Source organism: Anabrus simplex, chromosome 5 (genome assembly GCF_040414725.1).
Source record: "Anabrus simplex isolate iqAnaSimp1 chromosome 5, ASM4041472v1, whole genome shotgun sequence".
Lineage (NCBI taxonomy): Eukaryota > Metazoa > Arthropoda > Insecta > Orthoptera > Tettigoniidae > Anabrus > Anabrus simplex.
Window position 1 is genome coordinate 239,003,739 of NC_090269.1, and position 14,440 is coordinate 239,018,178.

The following is a 14,440-nucleotide window of genomic DNA, read 5'->3' on the forward strand; positions in this document are numbered from 1 at the left end:
CCTCACCTTCTCCGCCTATGCACGCCTGCAGCTGCATGCTTACCAAATACAAATACACTTTAAATACTTTTTCCCTCGCCTGTCGACGGAATACTTGTCTTTTTGCTCTTCCTGGATCTATCGTACACATGCAAATATTTCCCTAAATTCGTTGATTATGATATTTACAAATAAAAGTCTAAACATTCACTTGTGAACCGCACAAACAGGCACCTCTTACTGAAATGATTCTATTGGCTCAGCGGAAAACACGTCATACTACAAAGCGCGCGAATGTTACTGCGCAACCCTCTTCAAACCGCCTTCCGGGCTGCGTTCTACTCTAATAAACACAGAGCTGCCGCTGGAAAGTAGTGGTGTGAGGCGAGGTCGTCATGATTTGTTCCCAGCTATATATATTTCCCCCAGCTATATATATTATGTCCCAGTTCCCGGAGATAGTCAAGAATGTTTCCCACGTCCTTATTTTCGACGATGTGAGAATACGTTTATTGTTCTCAGCATATTTTCGTTTCTTCTTAGTCGGTGCGTGCCCTGCTTGCAGCCCTTCGATATATCCAGTGTCCTCTTTCGGTTTGTTTGTTATCTCATTTCATCACACATAATTGTTAAAATACTACGAACTTAAAATGAAAGAAGAAGCATGAAAATATTTCGGATTTGGACAGTTGTCATCAACTGTTGAATTAATATACATTTTTTGTGGAAAGGAAAAAAGGAGACCGGGCGAGTTGGCCATGCGCGTAGAGGCGCGCGGCTGTGAGCTTGCATCCGGGAGATAGTAGGTTCGAATCCCACTATCGGCAGCCCTGAAGATGGTTTTCCGTGATTTCCCATTTTCACACCAGGCAAATGCTGGGGCTGTACCTTAATTAAGGCCACGGCCGCTTCCTTCCAACTCCTAGGCCTTTCCTATCCCATCGTCGCCATAAGACCTATCTGTGTCGGTGCGACGTAAAGCCCCTAGCAAAAAAAAAAGAAAAAAGGAGTAATGCTTTATGAAAGATAAATCATTTGACACTCAATGGTACAGGGTGAACGTTTGACTGATTCCGGTGAACCCGCTAGAACTGTGATGAATTATAACTGTTACGAACTGCATTTGTGGGACGAAACGTAGTTAATACGAATTGTAATTGTAGTGTCCGCCTCTGTGGTGTAGTGGGTAGAGTGATTAGGTGCCACGCTCGGAGGTCCGGGTTCGATTGCCGGCTTTGCCATGAAATTTGAAAAGTGGTACGAGAACTGGAACGGAGTGATTTTCCGTGTTTTCCCACTCCTGCTCCAGGCAAATGCCGGGATGGTACCTAACTTAAGGCCACGGCCGCTTCCTTCCCTGTCCCATCCAATCTTCCCATCCCTCCACAAGGCCCCTGTTCAGCATAGCAGGTAAGGCCGCCTGGGCGAGGTACTGGTCATTCTCCCCAGTTGTATCCCCCGACCCAAAGTCTTAAGCTCCAGGACACTGCCCTTGAGGTGGTAGAGGTGGGATCCCTCGCTGAGTTCGAGGGAAAAACCGATAATAATAAATGGTAAACAGATTAAGAAGAAGAAGAAGAATTGTGGTGAGTAGTGGATCCTGCCTGTTCTGGATAGTGCATTTGTAATTAATTTTAGTAGGGCTGGTAAGAATGCAGCTGTGACATCGTCGGCATAATGTTTAACTAAGGAACGAGAAAGAAATGCATTTTCCATACTTGATATTTTCCAACGCGATGAAGAATATGAGTTGTTGCTTTTTTAAATATGGAAGTGGCTAAAGTAAAGTTGTATGTCATATTTGTAACTATATGTTGCTATTTTAATTCTACCATTCACTTATGACGTGCAACTAAGTAACGAATACGCCACATTTTCGTATTTATCGTAGTTTCTTTTTTTTTTCTTTTTTTTTTTTTTTTTTTTTTGCTTATGAGTTCGAAGGTCTTGTTGATATTTAACAAGCATGCCATATTCTATACTGCTTTGGGATAATGAGGATAATTAACTAGCTGACGATCCTGAATGAATTTCTGAGAAATTAACTTACCGACGAGTATTGTTTTCGAAACCCATACATTGAATGTTCAGTCGATTGTTTATGATAAATTATTCGGAAATACTGATAATTCATACTGAAGAAATCAAACTCATTATTTTCTTCTGTTATAAGTGGAGATTTGGACATTTGAATCGAGCCACATGAGGCAGATTATGATGAAGATCTATTTAAAGAGAGAACATTGTGACTGAATACTGAATATTTCTTGAAATATACAATCCAATATATTAGCCTTTAGAACAATATAGCGTTACAGTCTCAGGTCTCAGATCGTCCTTATGTTACGGTGCTGTAATTAAGCAATGTAGCTGCAATTAAACATTATGAAGTATTTTTCTAAAATGCACCTAGAAAATTAAAGCCTTCAAAAAGATATATTATATAGTTAAACTTGTAATTGTCCCACACCATCCAATAGCAAACATCCTTGAAAGGAAAGCGAAAGATGACTGGATAAAAATTGGGTTAGGATATAAAAAAATTCTAAGCCTGTTTGCAATCATTTTACCACGGATTAGGATATATTAGGATTTATTTTCATTTTTACCATCTAAAAACAAATTATATTAATTGTAGAGTGGTGATTGTTGTTTCGAGGGGGAAAATTAAAGGCCTAACAGAGACTTTAAAGAAACTCAATAAACTTATACAACACTATGTGAGAAAATCATGTTATTCTACCTGTTTCACGGCACACCAACATACAGAATGGTTTTAAACAAAGCTAAAAGTGAGTGAATGAATGAGTGAATAAAATATGAATAAAATATAAATGAGTAAATAATTAAATCAATCGAATAATCAGACACAAAGAGTGGCCCGTGCATAAAGAAATCCCATGCGTTTCCTCAGATGGGTCTACTAGAAGAGTTGATATTATTGCACATTCTAATACCTCTACGCATGGCATTATAGGTGACCAGCCGGGCTGAGTGGCTCAGACGGCTGAGGCGTTGGCCTGCTGACCCTAACTTGGCAGGTTCGATCCTAGCTCAGTCCGGTTGTACGAAGGTTGGAACTTATATAGTGACAACTTTTTATTTACAACAGATACAAAAGAGTTACACGTTAGCAACCTTTACTGCTCTTCAATGTAGTCACCAGCGTTTTGTATAACCCGTTGCCAGCGATGTGGAAATCGTGGTATACCTTTAGCAGAGCCTGTTCTGTTGATGGTGCGAATGGAGCGGTCTGCTGCCTGTCGATTCTCTGCAACAGTTCTGAAGCGAATGCTCACGAATCGTCTGGTTTCGATCACTGTCCAGTAACGCGGCAAGAGCGTGCACTTCTTCACTCTTAGAACGACCAGCCCGATGAATGTCCGCCACAGTTTGCCGACCATCGTTGGAGGGTTTTACCCAACGTGCCATTGTTCTGTAAGACAATGCAGATTCCCCGCAAGCCTCTTGAAGACCTTGATGACACTGTCGTGCTGTACGACCTCTGGCACATTCAATCTTGATCTAACTCCGTTGTTCCTGTTTGGAAAACATAGCGAGAACTTTACGTTAGACCGCTAGCTCATACGTGAATGTGTTTCTCTCGCTTGTTTGTGTGCATGCAGGTGATGTGGGAAGAGTGAATCCATTTGCTCTGAGGTAAGGTAGGTATGTAACCAACGTGTGCTATCAGCGACAATATTCGATTCCGTTGCATAGCGTCTCCACAGTAGTGTTGCCACTATTTAAGTTCCAACCCTCGTATTTGAAGGTGTTCAAATACGCCAGCCTCGTGTCCGTAGATTTACTGGCACGTAAAAGAACTCATGCGAGACTAAAATTACAGCACCTCGGCATCTCCAAAAACCGTAAAAGTAGTTAGTGGGACGTAAAGCAAATAACTTATTATTAATAATAAAAAAATGACCCTTCTGTCCGATTCGAGGTTGATCTTCTACAAGCTGAGGAGGTGGATAAATAGAAAAAAGTATATTTGAGTCCGCCTCTGTGGTGTAGTGGTTAGCGTGATTAGCTGCCACCCCCGGAGGTCCGGGTTCGATTCCCGGCTCTGCCACGAAAATTTGAAAAGTGGTACGAGGGCTGGAACGGGGTCCACTCAGCCTCGGGAGGTCAACTGAGTAGAGGTGAGTTCGATTCCCACCTCAGCCATCCTCGAAGTGGTTTTCCGTGGTTTCCCACTTCTCCTCCAGGCGAATGCCGGGATGGTACCTAACTTAAGGCCACGGCCGCTTCCTTCCCTCTTCCTTGTCTATCCCTTCCAATCTTCCCATCCCTCCACAAGGCCCCTGTTCAGCATAGCATCATCTGTTTACCCTCCAGGTTCGGTTTTTCCCTCGGACTTAGCAAGGGATCCCACCTCTACCGCCTCAAGGGCAGTGTCCTGGAGCTTCAGACTCTTGGTCGGGGGATACAACTGGGGAGTATGACCAGTACCTCGCCCAGGCGGCCTCACCTGCTATGCTGAACAAGGGCCTTGTGGAGGGATGGGAAGATTGGAAGGGATAGGCAAGGAAGAGGGAAGGAAGCGGCCGTGGCCTTAAGTTAGGAACCATCCCGGCATTCGCCTGGAGGAGAAGTGGGAAACCACGGAAAACGACTTCCAGGATGGCTGAGGTGGGAATCGAACCCACCTCTACTCAGTTGACCTCCCGAGGCTGAGTGGACCCCGTTCCAGCCCTCGTACCACTTTTCAAATTTCGTGGCAGAGCCGGGAATCGAACCCGGGCCTCCGGGGGTGGCAGCTAATCACGCTAACCACTACACCACAGAGGCGGACTTGTAAATAAATAAGAAATAAAAAAGAGAATAGGTGGACTTAGCTAGTGTTATTCTATTTTTCGGCCCTCTTGCGCTTCTTTTCGTGAAAGGAAATAACTACGGTGAGTGAAGAGTAATGCCTCTTTCCAGGTCTTGTGACTATAACCATGATTTATCACTGCAGAGTTAAGTAGAATAATACAGCGAATGTGACAATTAGATATGTAGAACACAAAAGTAGCATATTAGCGGGTTTATCACTTCATCTTCAGTAACTAATCGAAGATGCATCCATTGTGAAGTAACGAATATGTCAAACTTCATTCTAATATTATTAAACTAAAGCTGCTATGAAAATTGCAACGTTGACTACTTAAAATGTAAGCCTAAGGTAATAGAAGTAAATTTGATGGAACACAATGCTGAGAAGAGCAGACGTGAAATTTTATACTGAAAATGCTTTTCTCTCTCCTGATTAGTACGGTAGGGAATTTCACATTGGTTAGTTTAACATGTCGCCTTTGCTGGCAAGATGTAGTGTTTACAGTGCACTGTGTCTTCTGGTATAGGCTATATTAAATTTGTTACTTTCATTGACCTGTCTCAGTCTCATCCTTGTCTTTGACAATATGAAAGTGACTGAGGTATGAGTGATGCTATTAATACCATTCCTTATGCAGCCAGTCCCTGTTATTAATGGTGTGAAAATATCGCTCATAGGGTCAGTTGGTGCATGCATTTCAGTGGGCTTGGCATACTGATGTGTAATAGCAACTGCTGGCTTGGTGAGGAAAGCAACGGGAAACTACCTCACTCCTCATTTCCCTAGTACGCCTCTTCAGTGACCCCTAGGCTATTTATGACAGCTGTTGGCGGAGCTGCAGAGGATCAAACCAGCCTTCGGGCTGAATACCCAACATACATACAGTTTAACATGGTGCCGACAACAGTTGGAAAACGAGCCACTTCTAGTATGACCAAAAGTGTGGACATGAGCTGGGAGGCCCTAGCTCACCAATGTTAAAGTTGTCAAGTTTGCATTTCTGAAATCCTTGCAGCTATAACTTTGATATTCTTTCTTTCTTTCTTTCTTTCTTTCTTTCTTTCTTTCTTTCTTTCTTTCTTTCTTTCTTTCTTTCTTAATCTGTTTACCCTCCAGCATTGGTTTTTCCTCGGACTCAGCGAGGGATTCCACCTCTAGCGCCTCAAGGGCAGGGTCCTAGAGGGTCTGGGGATATAACTTGGAAGGAGGACCACTACCTCGCCCAGGCGCCCTTGCCTGCTAAGCTGAATAGGGACCTGGTTGGGGGAATGGAAAATTGGAAGAGATAGACATGGAAAAGGGAAGGAAGCTGCCGTGGCCTTAATGTAGTTACCATCCCGGCATTTGCCTGGAAGAGAAGTGAGAAACAACGGAAAACCACTTCGAGGATGGCTGAGGGGCTGAAGTAGGAATCGAACCCACCTCTACTCAGTTGACCTCCCGACGATGAATGGATCCCGTTCCAGTCCTCGTACCACTTTTCAAATTTTGTTGCAAAGCCGGGAATCGAACCCGGACCTCCGAGCGTGGCACCTAATCATGTTACCCACTACACCATAGAGGCGGACTTCGATATTTTTACAGCTGCTTTTAGCCTTTTTTAAATGTCTGCTTCTTCTTCTTCTTCTTCTTCTTCTTAATCTGTTTACCCTCCAGGGTCGGTTTCCCCTCGAACTCAGCGAGGGATCCCAACTCTACCGCCTCAAGGGCAGTGCCCTGTAGCGCCAGACTTTGGGTCGGGGGATACAACTGGGAGAATGACCAGTACCTCGCCCAGGCGGCCTCACCTGCTATGCTGAACAGGGGCCTTGCGGAGGGATGAGAAGATTGGAAGGACAGGCAAGGAAGAGGGAAGGAAACGGCCGTGGCCTTAAGTTAGGTACCATCCCGGCATTTGCCTGGAGGAGAAGTGGGAGGAGGAGAGGATGGCTGAGGTGGGAATCGAACCTACATCTAATCAGTTGACCTCCCGAGGGTGAGTAGACCCCGTTCCAGCCCTCGTACCACTTTTCAAATTTCATCGAAGAGCCGGGAATCGAACCTGGGCCTCCGGGGGTGGCAGCTAATTACACTAACCACTACACCACAGAGGCGGACCTTTTTTAAATTTACTGGACTAAAATTATGATAAATTTCATAGGTTAAGTAAGATGTTTTTATTTTATTTTAGTAATGCATATGGAGAAAGGTATTACGAAAGTTAAGGAGCAAGTGACTTTTCTCTATGATTCTGGTTCAGTGTCTTCTGCTAGTTGTTTTATAACTTCTATAAATGTTTCAGTACCTTCAGTTTAGTATCTCTTCATATATAGGGACACATTACAATGAACATGTTAAACAGTACAAACCGAGATCAAGGTCATTTAAGACAAAACTCATGCAGTCGAACCTGAATTACAAACCGAGCACTCAACTCCAGTCTGCCATACTTTTTACTGTAATACTAGTTACTTAAGGAATGAATTTCACTACACAAATCAAAGTGAAACCATAGCCTTTTATGTCAGGTGTTTTTGTAAATACGGAGGTTTTATTGGAAGCAACTTTTACTTATAACGGAACTTCTTAGGTTGGATCAGACCGATCGCAATGGATCTTGGTAAAATAATCAATTAAGATTAATCACGACATTCTTTATTCAAGTTTAAAAACTTCATGTTACTCATGTTACTCATTTTGTGAGATGCAAATTTATAACGGTCAATGCAATTGCATTTTACCTCTCTAACTCCCCTGATATTCAGGCTGGGTAAACACTGCGTCAGGTCTGCGAAGTCGCGGAGGAAAAATACCGAACATTCTCATCATAGGAAGTATAGACGTAGGCTCTCAGGATGGGCGAACTGAAATTCTATTTCTCACCACGTGTCTGTATACTCACAGTCTCACATGACCACCCTACTTTTAGAGCCTTCTCTGATCACTTGTCGCCACGTCCCTCATTAACCCTAGAATGGTAACAAGGAAATTTAACGCTTATTGGTAACTATACGCTTCCAAGGCGTACACGGCGCAAAACAACGTCTGTACTGTCTCCTATCATTCTTTTCTTCATGTTAACTACATAAGTATAGAGGTGAATTCAATTACATTTTCTTTCTTGAAACCTGAATTAATTATTCTATTTTCAACACAGGATATACAAGGCACAAGTGGTACATAAAAAAAAAAATTAAAACTAGACTCTCAAGAGAGTCTTACTAGCTTGTTGAAAGAAAATTCTTGTTCCAGAAGTAACTCAAGTAAAAGAAAAGTAACCTACAACAAATTTGATAAAAACTCATATGAAATGAACTAGAAAGAATCACACCAATTGATGGTAAACTATGCGCCTCTCAGGTGCACTACATTACGTAAGAGGATTATTACTCACCGAACGTGAACAGGAACACGGCTGGGACGTGACTGACACACGTAAGGGGGGGTGGGGGGGTGGGGGCTGTTTGAAGCATAGCTGGAGGATAGGGATGCCCTGTCAAGGTCGCTCGCTTTGGTGGGCATTTATATTTGCGTGTACGTCTATGAGGCTTATTGTTACCATTCTAGGGTTAACAGGCACGTTTTTAGAGTAACTGATAAAAATCTGTATTCTCACCACAGGTCCGTATACTCACAGTCCACGACGGTGAACTGCTGGTTGTCTCTGCGGTAGCCCCGACCATCTTTGCGGATCACGTAAGTCCAGAAATATATTATATCACCCTTCTTTAGCTCCACATTGGTATCCTCGAAGACCCAGCGGCCATTCCTCGGACGTATGACATCTTTGGACATGGTGCCAGCGTCCGGCGAATAGAATGGCTGGTTTATGTTGCCATGGAATGCAAACAATGTCAAGTCCGGAGAATCTGAATGGAGAAACACAAAAGGGTAAAGTCTCTGAAAAGTCACATATAGTACACAAACTTAATTAAGCTTGTACGAAACGTAGCCCCAGCGGAATTTTTCATAATCTATCTCAGAAATTCCTACAATTACTTCTCCTACCATGACAGAAATTACAGAGCAGGCAACACCACTGTTAGAGCGAGAAGATACAAGCCACGCCACAGTTAAGCAATACTGCCAGTTGTCACCCTATGGAGGGGTGACCACCCATTCACTCACACAGGAGTACTTTGAGATCGTCTCCCACACACTATATACAGACACCAGCACTGTGAGAACGTGCGAAATACTAACACGCCATGTTAATAAGTACGATACTCAAAAATTTTCAGTCAAACGTTTTCATAAATTTAATTACATATAGGGACTGAGCAGTCCAGAAATTAGTCACTCCTTTACAATGACACCTTCACCTTCAAGCTGTGCTGCTGAATGGTTAAACTGTGCGTGTAGTCACTAGTCAGTGTTTTTATATGGACAGAGACATGGACACCCAAATCATCATCATTATCATCATCCTCATTGTTGTATGTCCGTCGCTCCCTTCTCGATCCGCCAGCCAGCTACACGCGTGCCAGTGTGTTATTCTTCGAGCCTCGACGCGCAGCTCTCAGTGCGCGTGCCTGGAACGTCGTGTGTGCTATAAAAAGGAGCTCCTAGCCTGTCCAGAGGCCTACTGACCCCGGTGTCCAGCTCCAGAATACACCCTACGTCGAGCACGGAGGCTACTCCTCTTGAAAATGTGCTTCGGCCAGGTGGACTGAATTTCTGGCAGTAAGAGGTCTCACCTCGGGTCACCGCTCCTCTTGTCTATTCCGCTGTCCATGCCCAGTCTTACCATTATATGCCACTATCATTCCGTAGCTAATGCAAGCTCCCATTATCAACTTAGTTTTGCTAAGTAGGAACTCTTCAGTCATTGAACTTACGTTAATGAACTCAGACACTTCAACAAGGAAGGACTCTCTGAGATATTTACGTCAGTGCTTCTGATAGTTTTCGACTATCAAGAACTTTTCATGTCACAAGGACTATCTTTCCGAAATAGTAGTGAACGTGAATACTCCAACATGTATATAGTGTACAAAGACAGACTCTTTCTCCAAATTCATAGTTCATTTTGCTTCGAGATAACTTTCAGTTTTGTTAGTATAAATATTGTAATTTTACATGTGAAGTAAATAAAGAAGTTGTGTTTTTGTAAACCCAACCTTGTTTACAACACTCATCATCACCTTTTTCTTCTTCTTTTTCTTTTTGCTGGTGGTTTGACGTTGCACGAATAAATCGAAGGGTTTCGCTGACACAAGGATGGGAAAGGGCTAGGATTGGGAAGGCAGTGATCGTGGTTTTAATTAAGGTAGAGCCCCAGCATTCACCTGGTGTGAAAATTGGGAACCACGGAAAACCATCCTCAGGCCTGCCGACGGTGGGATTCGAACCCTCCAATTCCCGAATGCAAGCTCACAGCTACGCGGCCGTAACTGCACAGCCAACTCGCTTGATCACGCCCAAATATGACACAAGTAGCAGGCTACAGACATTTGAAATATGGATGAATAGGATAATGCATCCAGTATCCTGTGTTCAGGTTTGAAACAATAAAGTCTTGTTACGACCTAATGCATAGCAGATGGTGTTTATCTGCTTCTTGATCTTGATTCATTTATCAAATTCAACCAGGGTGATTCGAAAAAATAGCTTCAAAACATAAAAAGAGCTGGAGACAGGATACAACCGCGTATCACACCCAAGGCCACGTTTACGATTCATGACACCCTGGGCTGACTTTGTTACGGTGCCCACACCCCACTTATGAATGGACGATACTGAGCTCGTTCCACTTTTAGTCTCCCTTAACCCTCCAATAGAGAGCCGTCCCATTATTCACCAATGAGGCACACCTCCAATTCCTCCAGTATATCAGATGACAATTAACTTCGGCCTAGTTGAAGAAGTATGTTGTATGTTGGGTATTCAGCCCGAAGGCTGGTTGGATCCTCAACAGGTTCACCATTAGCTGTCATAGATGGCCTAGGTGTCACCGAAGAGGCGTACTAAGGAAATGAAGAATGAGGTAGTTCCCCAGTTGAAGAAGGAAAGGATTTTAAGTAGAAATTTGGGAAGGAAGCGGACGCGGCCTTTACAACATTTAGCATTCCGAAATTTGCTTGAATACGAAATGGAAGAAAACGGGAAACCATTTCAAGAAAGATCGACAGTGGGCATCTCCGGAGTTCGGATTAGAAGCACGCAGCCCTACCACTGAGCTAGTCTGGTAGGGTTCTTAATATATTTTTTCCTTGCTAGGGGCTTTACGTCGCACCGACACAGATAGGTCTTATGGCGACGATGGGATAGGAAAGGCCTAGGAGTTGGAAGGAAGCGGCCGTGGCCTTAATTAAGGTACAGCCCCAGCATTTGCCTGGTGTGAAAATGGGAAACCACGGAAAACCATCTTCAGTGCTGCCGATAGTGGGATTCGAATTTATTATCTCCCGGATGCAAGCTCACAGCCGCGCGCCTCTACGCGCACGGCCAACTCGCCCGGTTTAATAATAATAATAATAATAATAATAATAATAATAATAATAATAATAATAATAATAATAATAATAATTGTACCGGGCGGTACACCTCCACGCCGCTAATTCAAACCTTGCGCCAGTTGAAACTCCCCTACTGGAGGAAGTCTGAACTTTATCTAAGGTGTTAATTTTCAAGTTTCTCAGAAGATGTCACTACTTGGAAATTTTGGAGTTTCTGAACTGGGTCGTTTCGATGTATTTTTGTTTTACCTGTAGTAAGAAGTGTGAACATTCTCTTCTAGAGGGCACTACTGAAGAACTACAATGGTGCACCCTAGTGCGAAGTGAAAGAACTGTTTTTTTTTGGAGAAATTTTTATTTCAAAAGTTTGTGCCTTGTTAAATTTCCTTCTGTTATTGTTTAAGTTGGCTGTATAACCCTTTCTTTCCCCTTGTTTTGAATTTAGCCAATCCCGAATTTCTTTAATTAATTTATAACCAATCAGGTGTATCTTCCCCAAAGGGGATATATTGCTTAACCCTAGCCAATAAAGTTTTTGTGGGAGGGTGTTCTCATTCCTCAAACGCCTCGAACTTTCCGCGAGAGTATATAAACTCCTGATTTTAGGGTCTCCGGGCACTTCTGTAACATCTTTCAGTGTGTAAAGTACATAGCAGGGGGCGGGAAGCGCCTCTTTCTTCGGGCAGCAGTTCATCCATAAGGTAATGGCCGTTTAATAACTTCTTTTCTTGCTAGCTCAGCAGTTTAACTCTCGGGGCGGGTCCGAAGCTTTTCCACCATGTAACTTTTCCCTAAAATGTAAAGGCTCTTAGTATCTATTCTCTTTTAAGCTACATATTGGGATAGAGAGTGCTTAACCCTCTCGAGCTCCCACTCATATTGTTTTGAGGTGAACTTATTTTTCACAACCTATTCTTCCTTAACGTAATGTAAATTGTTTCTTTCTAAAGTCACCTCTTTAGTATGGGATTAGCCCTTGCATTAGCGGCCTAGAGCCAGATTAGGTTTTAAACAAAATGTATTAGGAGTGCAGATCGCCTCCTCTCAAATTGGTATTTTAGAGGCCATGTAATTAACCTTTTCTCACTTAATAGGCCTCAGTAGGTTGGGTATTTTACCCCTGTGTTTATGTCCTTAGAGGACAGCTTGAAGGTGGAATTTGGCGTGGCCTTTGACAGGCTTAAATTTTGAGAGCGAGTTGCTCTTTCTTGAAAATTTTGTTTTCTGTGCTCCTCAAGGAGGCTTTACTGTGTAATTTGGAGCAAGTGCTCCTGGGCATGAATGGGGTTTTCTGCCCCTCTGTTGAAACTTGTTTTGGGGTAAAACTGGGCTAATTGCTCAAGAATTGTGAGTTCGGGGCTCGAAGCCCAAATCCTGTAAATACTGTGATTGTACCTTTGTTGTCTTGCTACTCTGTACCTGCCATGCTTGTTATTTCTTGATTTTGCAAAGAAAATATAACCTTGTTAAATTTTAAATTAACTTTAATTTCGTATTTTGAGGCCCGTTCACCCCCGCACCTTCTTTCACCTCTGCTGTTCCACAGATACCTCGGAACAATAATAATAATAATAATAATAATAATAATAATAATAATAATAATAATAATAATAATCTTCATCTTCATTCTGTCTATTAATTCCGTTAATCTTCTCCCTCGCAACATCCATATCAGAAATGTACTGCAGTATTATCCTCGTTTATCCGTGTAACTCTCATTTATCCTCTTCAGATAACACCATTGCAAGGTTTACCGGCAGAATTTCTCAAGGGTGCTGATGTACTAATAAGGACTACGCTGAAGGTAATATTACAACTACCGGGCGAGTTGGCCGTGCGTGTAGAGGCGCGCGGCTGTGAGCTTGCATCCGGGAGATAGTAGGTTCGAATCCCACTATCGGCAGCCCTGAAAATGGTTTTCCGTGGTTTCCCATTTTAACACCAGGCAAATGCTGGGGCTGTACCTTAATTAAGGCCACGGCCGCTTCCTTCCAACTCCTAGGCCTTTCCTATCCCATCGTCGCCATAAGACCTATCTGTGTCGGTGCGACGTAAAGCCCCTAGCAAAAAAAAAAATATTACAACTACCAACAGATATACCAGGCAGCATGTTGTTTTCTCCAAAGAAATACAAATGGCTTGGACTCGTAAGCCCTCTGCACCTTTCACTTTCCATGGCCGATTCCATTTTCAACTTGATAACCTATCCTTTATTCGCGACCCCCCACCATTGAAACCACTTTATGCGTACAACTTCACGCGTCGAGCTCATTTCTAACGTTGCCTTTATATCCTCATTCTTTGTACCCTCCTGTCATTGTTCCCACTTGTTCGTACCAGCGAACGTTCTCACTAATGCCCTGCTTGTCATTTCAAACTTATGAATAAGATATTCTGAGATCACCCAAGATTTCGCTCCAGAACAACAAAGTCCATCTCATCTTAACCCAATGTAAAAAATAATTTTGTCCAGAAACTCACTTCTTCCTTACAGATTGTCCATGATCGCAACTGCGAACTCACTGCATTACCTTTGCTACACCTTGATTCTCTTTCGCTTACTATACTGCCATCCTGGGAGAAATCATAGCTACCGAGCGAGTTGGCCGTGAGTTTAGGGTCGTGCAGTTGTGAACTTGCATTCGGGAGATAGCGGGTTCGAGCCCCATTATCGGCAACACTGTAGATGATTTTCCATGTTTTCCCATTTTCACACCAGCAAATGGTGGGGCTGTACCTTAATTAAGGTCAAAGCCGCCTCCTTCCCAGTCCTATCCCATCATAACCATAAGACCTGTGTCGGTGTCATGTAAAGCCAAATGTAAAAAAAAAATTGAAATCATAGTCTAAATATTCGAAATGATCCACGTATTCTCGTATCCCATTCTCTAGTTGCCATTCAGTCTTGTTAGTTTATTTCCTTACTGACATCCCTTTCGTCATGGAAATGCTAATTTTCATATTATGCTTGCTGCATTCTTTGCAAGGTCCAGGATATTAGATTGCAGGTGTTCACCACAGTCTGCCATTAAGTCCAAACTATCGATACAGGCCACCAAACTTCAATAGATACCGATGATCCTGCGCTGGGGGCTTTCCCTTCTGACTAGAGCGATATTTCCCCCGCAATAGCAGGTAACCAGCGATTTTTTCACTCACTGGTAATACCGCGGACATCGATGAGTAAAAGAGCACCTTTTTG

General features: G+C 43.0%; 1 protein-coding gene and 1 long non-coding RNA gene across 4 annotated transcripts in view; one reads left to right on the forward strand and one right to left on the reverse strand.

Annotated features, from left to right (window-relative positions):
• LOC136873936 (uncharacterized) overlaps positions 1-14,440 on the forward strand; it is a 102,981-nt gene that overhangs the window by 55,741 nt on the left and 32,800 nt on the right. The window contains exon 2 of the long non-coding RNA XR_010860203.2: positions 8,402-8,476. This is a non-coding gene — a long non-coding RNA (uncharacterized lncRNA). The remainder of the gene's footprint in view (positions 1-8,401; positions 8,477-14,440) is intronic.
• Positions 1-14,440, reverse strand: part of LOC136873933 (uncharacterized) — a 223,359-nt gene that overhangs the window by 48,168 nt on the left and 160,751 nt on the right. For all 3 annotated transcript variants that reach the window (XM_067147296.2, XM_067147295.2, XM_067147294.2), the window contains one exon: positions 8,416-8,649. In XM_067147296.2, coding sequence (XP_067003397.2) covers positions 8,416-8,649 — 234 coding nt within the window. The remainder of the gene's footprint in view (positions 1-8,415; positions 8,650-14,440) is intronic.